The sequence below is a fragment of the Scyliorhinus canicula genome, chromosome 1 (assembly GCF_902713615.1).
Source record: "Scyliorhinus canicula chromosome 1, sScyCan1.1, whole genome shotgun sequence".
Classification (NCBI taxonomy): Eukaryota; Metazoa; Chordata; class Chondrichthyes; order Carcharhiniformes; family Scyliorhinidae; genus Scyliorhinus; species Scyliorhinus canicula.
In genome coordinates, this window is record NC_052146.1 from 69,381,058 (window position 1) to 69,391,996 (window position 10,939).

The 10,939-nt window shown below is 43.3% G+C and overlaps 1 protein-coding gene across 1 annotated transcript; it reads right to left on the minus strand.

Annotated features, from left to right (window-relative positions):
• Window positions 1-562: 562 nt before the first annotated feature.
• LOC119977397 lies at window positions 563-8,043 on the minus strand. The gene is made up of 5 exons (XM_038818250.1): window positions 7,236-8,043; window positions 5,028-5,138; window positions 3,003-3,052; window positions 1,539-1,673; window positions 563-1,019 (listed from the first exon to the last, which is right to left on the minus strand). Exons 1-5 carry the CDS (start codon window positions 7,732-7,734, stop codon window positions 897-899), a joined length of 918 nt encoding a protein of 305 aa, XP_038674178.1. The 5' UTR covers window positions 7,735-8,043; the 3' UTR covers window positions 563-896.
• Between the last annotated feature and the right edge of the window lie 2,896 nt (window positions 8,044-10,939).

The following is a 10,939-nucleotide window of genomic DNA, read 5'->3' on the forward strand; positions in this document are numbered from 1 at the left end:
TGCAGATTCGTCGGACCGAATGGCCTCCTTCTGCACTATAGGTATCCTATGGAAAATTACTTTCAGGGTCATTGAGGCCTTTTAGTGGTAATTATGAACATAGAGCGGAATGTAGTCCTAGGTAAGGTCAGAGGGTCGGTGCAGATTCGATGGGCTGAATGGCCTCCTTCTGCACTGTGGGGATTCTATGATTCTATAAAGTCAAAAATGAAATAAGGGTAAAAAATCCAGTTCCACCTCATACAACAAGGATTTCAAGTGTTCTACTGCAAGACCGAAAGCATTACAGTGCATGTTCCCATTAGTTCAACATACTCTAATTGATTGCATCCTGGGGAACCTCAACAGTTTCCAGTCTGGAGAAACTGAGGATCACTGTCACCAACTTCCATGTTTCACTGCGCATGTGTCGATTCCAACCGCTGTCTTATCCGGAACAGAGATGACTACTTTACCATCATTACTTGCCTTCTGTACAGCAGCATGCCAGATGACAACCTGTCTCCAATCCACAACTAGCCCAAAAGTTACTCTTCAATAAACTTTACACTCAGCCTCTCACGTCATTCAACTGTTTTATGAAACAAATAAACATTACAGGAATAGTATATGGAATGACAGAAACAGAACCGTGGCAAGTAATTTCCAATTTAATGTTAAATAATAAAAGCAGAAGATATTGGAGATAATCAGTAGATTGTGCATAGGGTGTGTGATAGGATGGAGGGCAGGAGTGATTAAATGTCGAAATGATTGTACAAGGCAAATAGAGATGAGAATGAATCATCCTTTCTCTCTCCAGAGATGTTGCCCTGAGTGTCTTCTGCATTTTCTGATTTTAGTTTAGATCTCGGCACGTCTGCAGTCAGGGGCAGTAAAGGACTGGAAGTTGCAGATTACTGCAAGCAGGGTGTCAGAAACTGTGCTTCATTTTCTTTAAAATTCAGCTGGGAGTAAACCATTGGGTCATCTTCTGTCTTGGGATCTGCTCTGCGGAAGTTCACGGTTGAATAGTCCACCTGTGGATGTAGGAACATGCATTAATGGGGGCTGGTTTAGCACAGGGCTAAAGAGCTGGCTTTTTAAGCAGACCAAGGCAGGCCAGCGGCGTGATTCAATTCCCGTACCAGCCTCCTGAGCTGGCACCGGAATGTGGCGACTAGGGGCTTTTCACAGTAACTTCATTTTTTGAAGCCTACTTGTGACAATGAGCAATTTTCATTTCATATTTTCATCTATGGAGAATTTAGCAAGCAGCTATCTACTTTTTGAAACAACAGTAGTCTGCACAAGGCACACCAAATTCGTTGTGGGTGTAACTTCAAACTGACCACATTGTAGCGGGAAGTATATTCACACGATCTTCATTCTGAAACATGTCTCATCAGTAACTCATTAAATAACTACTTCATTCATTTTAACTGCCGCATCATGGTCGTTGCATCAATTTATAATATCCATTGAGGGCCGTATAACTAGATGTCTGGCATGTTCTCTATTGAATTTGAAATCTATGTTCATTGTTTAAGCTAACGTGCCTGGGCTGTTGAGGTGCTGGGAACGTTCTTTTCTACCAGTGGATCAGAATAAACGATCTCTAAATTCGGCAAGGTTTCTTTCATTTTTGCAGAACACACTGTTGCATATATTGTTCGGTCCGCTCTTGCAGTGTCCTGTAAATAACCAGCAGTATTACTAAAGGTGTTAACTATTAGTACTATATTTACTTTTGCACATTTACTTGCGATCGGAACACGTATCTTAGGTGCAGTTTGACATTTTTGCTGAAGGTAATGAAATTATCATTTTACAATATTATGTTACATAATTAAATGACAAAAAAAATGCTAATTAAAATATTGCTAAGTTAACTTTAGTACATGAACAATTGAGGTGTAAACTGAATTCTCCTGATGACAACCCTTATTTTATTTTCTCTTCCCATTTTATCCATACTACAATGCCAAAGTTCCTATGAGGTTTCTTGTCTGGCATCGCCTCAGGTGCCAATAATAATAACCTTTTATTGTCACAAGTATGAAGTTATTGTGAAAAGCCCCTAGTCGCCACATTCTGGCGCCCGTTGGGGTAAGCTCATGTGATCATCCTGCCAAGTCCAAATGGAGACAGGCCACCGTGTTATTCCCCCACCCCTGTTTACGCCCCAGTGAGCTGGTTTAGCTCACTGGGCTAAATCGCTGGCTTTTAAAGCAGACCAAGCAGGCCAGCAGCACGGTTCGATTCCCGTACCAGCCTCCCCGGACAGGCGCCGGAATGTGGCGACTAGGGGCTTTTCACAGTAACTTAATTGAAGCGTACTCGTGACAATAAGCGATTTTCATTTCATTTCATTTCATTATCAGTGGGTTCATATTGGGAGTTCGGTCTGGGAGCTCGGGATAACCTCCGCAAGAAGTACCGGTGCGGAACTCAGTTTCTCCCATTATCACACTTTTTAAAAGCCAAATAGTTTCCTTGTGACGGTAGCCATCTGTTCGCGCCAGCTTCCTATCCAGCGAGTTAAAATGGCATTACACCCATATGTGTTTCAAACTTCAACCTATTGTCCATGAAGCGCTGTGAGGTTGGAGAGTCGCTATATAAATGAACGTTATTGTTTTCTTCCTTGTTGGGATCGGCTACCCCTTTTCACTGTTTTAGTTCGTCCGGCAATTTGCTTTCCTCATTCTTAGGAAGTGTTTTGCCTCATGGCCGTTCATCCTTCACGGGGTTTCTCAGTGATAAACAGGAAACCAAAACACACGTGGATTGACCCGAAAACGATTCTGCTTAAAAAATGTCAAATTCCAAAGCAAAAAAATCACTTGGAAACCATCGAGGAAATGGAACAAAAAAAATCAACGATTCCAGTTAAACCTTAACAAAAACATTCCCAGGCATACCACATGTATTTTGCTTCTACGCCAGACTAAAACCCTGAGTTGTACAAAGTGCAGAACAAGATACGACTTCTAAACATAACCTGAATACATGTCCAGTACCTGTGGGCCGGTGCCGGTAGACGGGACGCTGGGATCAGTTAATTGCTTCCCTGGAATGACAAAACAAGCGGAAATGAGAACATGCCAAATGTTCCTGTTATGCCGAATCCGTAACTGAATTGGAAATCAGGGGGGGGGGGGGGGGGAAGCTAGAATTTGGTGTAGTGTATGGGTCTGCAACGCGGGGATGTGCCGGTCTCAGAGAATCTTTTATAAACTGGAAAGGCAGAAGTATTTTTTCATCCAAAAACTATACGAGTAGAGCAACATTACTTTGGGACCTGAATCACAGGTCATTTAGTTAAAGACGGCAGCTCACGGAAGGACCGTTAGACAGGATGATAGATGTGTCTTATTCCGGTACGAGGTGGGATTTACAAGGCAGTAAGGGAAATTTTCAACAACTGTTGATAAGAAATCGATTGAATCAATTTTTCAGCCTGTTATGCGAGCGATAAAAGTCTAATTGGGCCAGAGCCTATCATCTACACGCATATGGACAGAACAGCTTACCTACTAGGCACGTGTAATATTACAGATACCAGAGCCCGCCATACACTGACAATGATCGCAGCGTTGGATCACATATTGGCCGGAGTTCTCTGGTCGTCGGGATTCACTTTTCCCCCTGGCAACACCTTCCACGCCAGCGGGCTTCGCTGCGGCTGGGGTGGTGTCAAAGGGGAATCCCTTTGACAGGCGGCGGGTCGGGAGAATCCCGCATTGTATACACACAATGAAACACAAAACTCAGCATAGTTGTACCCAACGTTGCAATATTATGTATAATATTTACAACTTGAGCGTCAGGGGAAATTAGAATTCTTACAGTTGTGAATCATTGGATCAGGTAGCCCAAGGGCATGATTTGGAACTCAATGTGAATAAATTAAATCTACATTGGAACAAAAACCAAGAAGTGTGTGGACCATTAATCGGTCTAATTTGACCCCGACCGTGAAAAGCGTGAACTCAGGGTTGCACAGCCCCGGGGATGCAAGTAGTTCCTCTCATGGGGAAGCAACACTAGACTTCCAGGGAGTGACTGGGCCTAATTTTAACACATGTATTAAAATAACACGGAGTAAACGATTACATCTGCCACAAAAGGACACCCATGTACAATAATTGAAAAATAAAAGTACTGGAGAGTGACCAATTTCCAGTTTTTAACATGGTGAAGCCAGTTTTAGGTCGCATCATTGAGATGTTTTCTAATCCAGAAAATAAAAAGGTGTTCCGACTGTACATTGCTGTATAGAGCATTGTATCTGTATACATTGGACTGAGAGTTGAGACCACTTGGGTGATAATTCCGGTCTCAGGGTGCAAAATTTTGGAAAGCTCAATATATTTTCATTTAGCAAATGAAATCGAGTCAAAATCTAGGTCTAAAACTGTCGGGAGTCAGGTGATGTGAACGGACCGCGAGCCGAGACGTAGCCGGCACGAGCACGATTGATACCACAGAGCAGCCGAACAGACTCTCTGGAAAAAGGGAATTTTAGAAAAGGACAAACATCCGCTGGGGATACGAGTGAGGATCACAGGTACACGCCAGTGAGCAGATGGGTAACGATCACACTGTGACACACAGCAAGCAGTTGATGCTCTTTTGTAAACTAGAGAATGTCATAATTGGTTAAATAGTGGGCCAGACATTGGATTGCGAATTGAGTTCTGGGTGGTTTTGTTTAGGTGAATTAGGCCAAAGCAGAAATTGTTAAATTAAATTACCTCAGGATTTGTAGAAAGGCTCCATATGTTAAACTGATTGTTTCCTCCCTGGTAAGTGTTATACAAGCTGTACAATTATTACAAGTCTTGCTAAATTCTCGTTACCGCATGTAAACCAAGATCAACACATTCCAACTAGTATCTCTGTGATTCTGTATCATTCTATGTCCAACAACAGCAAACATTTGTGAAAAGACACCATTACATTAATGAATCAGAATGTTGTATATTTATAATAAAAGTAATATTTCACATACCTGACATTGCTAATGAAAGTATAATACTCACGTTTCGCTTCCCAGCGACAGACAGCTACGAGCGAAATAACGCATAAAATTACCGATGGACACAGCAACAGATAAAGCCAGGTTTCCTGGGATGTTCTCGAAGAAGTTTTCTCTTTAAAATAAATTTGTAAATATTTAACACAAGTGGAAATAAAAATCTCTGCCAAACAACCCGTCCTTCAATTAATATGATTTTAACTGAGAACACATACAAGAGGAATTATTCCCATTGCACCTCTCACTGTGAGGTGACCTCATGGTGTCTATGTTTCTTTCACGTTATATTCTTCATTACTTGTCTGAAGCGCAGAAAATAACACCGAATCCTTGAGATTGCGCCGAGGTGTTCGACTGTATTTCCTCTTTGGGAAACGTGTTAACCCATTTTAAATTAAAAGGTTAACACTTCTTCCAAAACAGCTGATCCGGCAATTTGGAGAGTTGATCATCCAATATCGTGATTGGACAGTCAGTGTTTAGATTTTTGAGTTTACTGCCCACTATTCGCCTTCATGACGCGGGAATGGGAATGAAGAATAAAGTGCTCCTCGGTGATTTAATTTCGTGAAAACATTCATTCTGATTGCTTTGCGACACCACTTGCTTGTGTCGGATTCGCTTTCCCTGAACAAAGTTGTTCAGCAACAATCAGATAGATATGATGTGGAGATGCCGGCGTTGGACTGGGGTGGGCACAGTAAGAAGTCTTACAACACCAGGTTAAAGTCCAACAGGGTTGTTTCGAATCACTAGCTTTCGGAGCGCAGATAACATAAAGTTAAAAATGATAAAACCCGTGTTTCAAATTGAGTTCGGATAAAGTCAATACATTTCTGGATGAATTAGATTTCTGCCTGTTGGCGACCACATATTTACACGTGAAGATCTCGCCATTCTCCTCCATCATAATAAGTAAGATTTTAAAGCTAAAGATCACAACCTCCTCCTGAAGATGTCAATCGACATCTCAGACCTACTGATGTGGATAGAACTGTCACCAACACAGTTATTCTCCAAACAGAGAATGAAGGTTAAGCTGTTTTGACATTTAAAATTCTCACTTGGGCAAAGGAGCTGGTACAAATCATGGGTTCGAAATATTATTGAGAGGAACAGAATAATTGTTGGGAAGACACTAACTGTTTACAATTTTATGTGGAAATGTTGAACAGCATGGGAATAAATATCAGATTTGTTTTAGGTTAAAATGCTTCTAACACGTGAACCATTTCTCTACCGATTATATGATCAATGTGAAGTCAAATTGTAAATAAAACAGAAAATCCTGGAGAAACTCAGCAGGTCTGGGAGTATCTGTGGTGAGAGAGACACAAGAGTTCCCAGAACTCTCAAGAAGTCATACAGACTGGAAATGTTGACATTGTTTATCTCGCCACAGATGCTGCCTGACCTGCTGAGATTTTCCAGCATTTTCTTTTTGGTTTTCTCTTTGAGGTTTTCCAGCATTTGTGCTTTGTTTCAGATTTCCAGCAACCACAGTATTTTGCTTTTATTGGAGTGCAATTGGATTCGGATTGCCGTACTGATTCAGTGAAATGTATGTTGAGCATATCCATATTGTGTACCCATCTTTTCTAATTCCTCCCCTGAATGTCTTGTTTTTTGCTGGATGAAGGTTCAATAGATACCGAGCGCCCATCTTCACTTCTCCCAAGTGACAATTCTCTGTGATCCTTGCTCCTGGCCTCATACACCTAAACCCACCACTTCCCAGCAAGAGCCACTGAGACTGGATCCTGAACTGGAACATCATTTCTGATGATTCACCCGCGCTTCACCAATTGTAGCGACTCATTAATGGCTCCATGCTCAGATTATGGAACTCAATCTAGTGTTCAAATTTGTCGACTTCACATCACTAATAAAGACGTGGTCACGAATGGAATCATGTGACAGGTTGATCAGCTAATCTCAGTAATGGTGACATGGAAATATGACCGATTGTTGTAAAATCCATCTGGTTCACGAATTCCTTCAGGGAAGCAAATCTGCCATCATTACCTAGTCTGGCCGACCTGTGACATGTGGGTGACTCTTAAGTGCCCTTTGAAATGGCCGAACAAGCCACTCGGTTCAAGATTAATTAGGGACGGACAACAAATACTGGCTTTGCCAACAACACTCACATTCCATTAAAGAATTAAAAACAAATACTGCCACTCTTTGAGACATTTATAACAGGACTTACCTGTAACTATCAATGTGCTACCATTCCCCTTCATACCTACAGAAGGTAGCATACTCAGAACCATCAATTCACAATAATATGTGCCGCTGTCTCCCCGCTGAAGGTGGGTTATTGAGATCTGGGACATATTTCGATCTCGGTCTTTTGTCTGTACAACACGGATTGACTGATTTGTCTTGCAACTGTTCATGTAAATAACATAGGTCTGATTAATTTGATTTATCGGTTGGTGAAGCCAGTTGATTTCAAAGTCCCGAATTTCAGCAGCAGAATAGTCACAGGTCAGGTTCGCTGTCCCTCCTTCAGTCACAGAGAGATTATGTGGCCTCTGGTCAATCCAAATCCCTTCGGCAACACTCAGTGGCCCGTTTGGGCCGAAACTCGACATCAGTACCCACATTAATGTCAGGATGTTCCTGTTAAAAAGACGACACCGGAGAGCATCAGTATTAAAATTTGCAAGAGTCAGCAGAGATTGAGGCAGTCGGCTTCTGTTCATCTTTCTCAGCCTCGGTGCGGATGTGGGGGTTTGGGGAGTTTGCAGAGAAGCCGCTTGCGAGTTCCGTGTGGGTTTCAAAGCCCAACTCTGCTGCTCGGTGTTGTCAGAAAGACTGACGCCCACCACAGCAGCAACGTTGAAACTAGCGACACCAGCAACGGCTGCTTCAGTGCAGAAACCGAATCAAATTCCTCTCATTTACTCTTCACATTTAACCCTGGTTATTGCCACATGATTGATGAATTCCAATTGGTCCAAACGTGTCAAAATAAATTCAGTTTAATTATCGTTCGTTTTGTCCATATTTATCCTAAAACCAATTGCTACGTCGAATTAAAGCTACAGAAGTCCCCGTGTGAGTGGATGAATAAATAAACTTTGCTGAAATATTCTGACGGAGATAAACCCGGAGAGGCGGTTTGAAATTCCGGTTCAATGATAGTGCCTTTCTCCTCTCGGTTCCTGCCAATCACAGACAAGAATGAAGGGTTAGTGCCATAGCATTGGCACACTGTAACCAGTATATTGACGGGCAGAAGCTTTTTGTCTTCAGCTCCGGACACGCATGATCCATGTCTGCCCAAATTCATGGTGTGAACAATAATCCCGGTTCTCGGTTCTTACACATAACTCAAGACGCGAGAGGCCTGTGGTTAATTTAAGCAGTAACCCCGAGGCCTGGTTTAATAATCCACAGAACATGATAAATTTAAGGCTCAACAAGGTCGTTCCAAAATTTGAAGTCTGTGAGAAAAATTGTAAAGGAAAGAAATTGGCATCGGTCAAAGTGACGTGAAGCTGTGGGCTTGATGTAAACACCGCTCTGCTTCATTCATGCCCTTTAAGGAACCCTCTTTGTCACCCGCAACTAGCCTGGCCTGCCTGTGACCACAGTCCCACACCAGCGCTGTTTGCAATGAACCGCCCGCCTCAAATGTCTTCGCAAACCACCCAGGTTTAATAAATGGCAATTTGGGAAATTCGTGTCGGTAATAAATCCTGGTCTTGTCAGTGACACATTCACCGGAGAATACATACGAATAAATGAAGTTGCCACTTCGGGGGGCATGTTCTGTTAAATATTAGAACATAGAACATAGAACAGTACAGCACAGAACAGGCCCTTCGGCCCTCGATGTTGTGCCGAGCAATGATCACCCTACTTAAACCCATGTAACCCGTATACCCGTAACCCAACAATCCCCCATTAACCTTACACTACGGGCAATTTAGCATGGCCAATCCACCTAACCCGCACATCTTTGGACTGTGGATATTGAGTTTGACCAACAGTTTCGAATGAGATATTCAACTGGATGGTAATCGGTATCAAGGACAAGAGGGAGAACATCATTTTAGACATGGGCGGCAGTGGTTCAAGAAGGCGTATCAGCACCACCTTTGCTCTGGCAATTAGAGGTGGGTAATAAATACTGGTCTAGTCAGCCATGCTATTTCCTCCCTGGCTTCCTTTAACAGCCTGAGATACAATCTATGGGCAGCGCTGTGGCACAGTGGCGCAGTGGTTATCACTGCTGCCTCGCAGTGCTCGGAATCCGGGTTTGATTCCGGGCCTGTGTGGAGTTTGTACTATCTTCCCCTGTCTGCGTGGATTTCCTCCCGGTGCGTGTGGTTCCCACAGTCCAAAAATGTGCAGAATATGGGGATTGGTCATGCTAAATTGCTTCTTAGTGTGTGGTTGCTAGGTTACCGGGGTGGAGTGGAGGGTTTGGTGGTAGGGTAGGGAGGGCCAGTGCAAACTCGATTGACCGAATGGGCTCCTTCTGCACTGCAGCGGTTCTATGATTCTATTTAGATCTGGCGGATAAATCGCCAGAACCGCTGCAGGGCGGAGGAGCACATACAGTCACACAAGCCCGGAATTAAACCCGGGTTCCTCGCACTGCGAAGAAGCAGTGATAACCACTGCGCCACGGTGGCACAGTGGTTAGCACTGTTGCTTCACAGCACCCAGGTCCCAGGTTCAATTCCTGCTTGGGTCACTGTCTGTGCGGAGTCTGCACGTTCCTTTTGTGTCTGCGTGAGTTTCCACCGGGTGCTCTGGTTTCCTCCCACAGTCGAAAATTGTGCAGGTTAGGTAGATCGACCATGCTAAATTGCCCTAATTAATAGAATAGACAAGGGTGAACCAGTGGATCTGTTACATTTGGGTTTTCAGAAAGCTTTTGATAAAGTCCCACATAAGAGGTTAGTGTGCAAAATGAAAGCACATGGGATTGAGAGTTGCTGAGCAGGCAGGATACCGAGATGAGGGCTAATTGGTTCATTTTCAAAGAGACAGGCAGTGCCCACAAGGTTCCCTCAGGGATTAGTGCTTGGGCCCCGCTACTCACAATATATATCAATGGCTTGGATGAGGGAAGCAGATGTGTATTTCCAAGTTCACTAAGGACACGAAACCTGGTGGGGGCATGATTGGTGAGGTTTTAAGGTGACTTAGCTGAGTTTAATGACTGGCCAGACGATGGTGGATGCAGCATGATGTGGATAAGTGTGACCTTGCTTTCAGTGACAGCTGCATTAGGACACCCATTTATCCCTTTGTATGTTAGCATTTCCCAATCTATCACCATTTAGGAAATATTCCGGCATTTCATTTTTTTCTACCGTGGTGGACAAGTGTGAACTTATCCACCACGGTAGAAAAAAATGAAATGCCGGAATATTTCCTAAATGGTGATAGATTGGGAAATGCTAACATACAAAGGGATACATGGATGTCCTAAAGCAGCTGTCACTGAAAACAAGCATGCAGTTGCAAGAAGCAATTCAGAGGGCAAATGGCATAATGGTCTTCATTGCACGAGGGCTTGAGAACAGAAACAAGAATGTTTTTCTGCAGCTGTACAGGGCCTTGGTGAGACCACACATGGAGTATTGTGTACAGTTTTCATCAAGGATAGACAGTAAAGGTTCAGCAGGCTGATTCCTGGGATGGTAGGATGTCCTATGAGGATGTTAAGAGGCTTCAAGTCAACTAGGCTTTGGATTCAGGATTATGTTTCCTTTTGATGGTGGTGGGGGAGGGATTGGCCTGGAGAGCGGGAGGTGGGGACGTCTAGAATGTTTGATAATCATAGAATCAAACAATTTACAGTGCATAAGGAGGCCATTGGGCCCATGGGGTCTGCTCCGGATCTTGGAAAGAGCACTCTACTTAAGCCCACACATCCAACCTATCCTC

Excerpts from the sequence above, each read along its gene's own strand:
- LOC119977397 (XM_038818250.1), bottom strand. The coding sequence starts at position 7,734 with ATGAACAGAAGCCGACTGCCTCAATCTCTGCTGACTCTTGCAAATTTT. Across the intron at positions 3,053-5,027 it reads CTGTCGCTGGGAAGCGAAAC|GGAAGCAATTAACTGATCCC; the intron begins GTGAGTATTATA and ends TTGTCATTCCAG. Across the intron at positions 1,674-3,002 it reads CTACCGGCACCGGCCCACAG|GACACTGCAAGAGCGGACCG; the intron begins GTACTGGACATG and ends GGTTATTTACAG.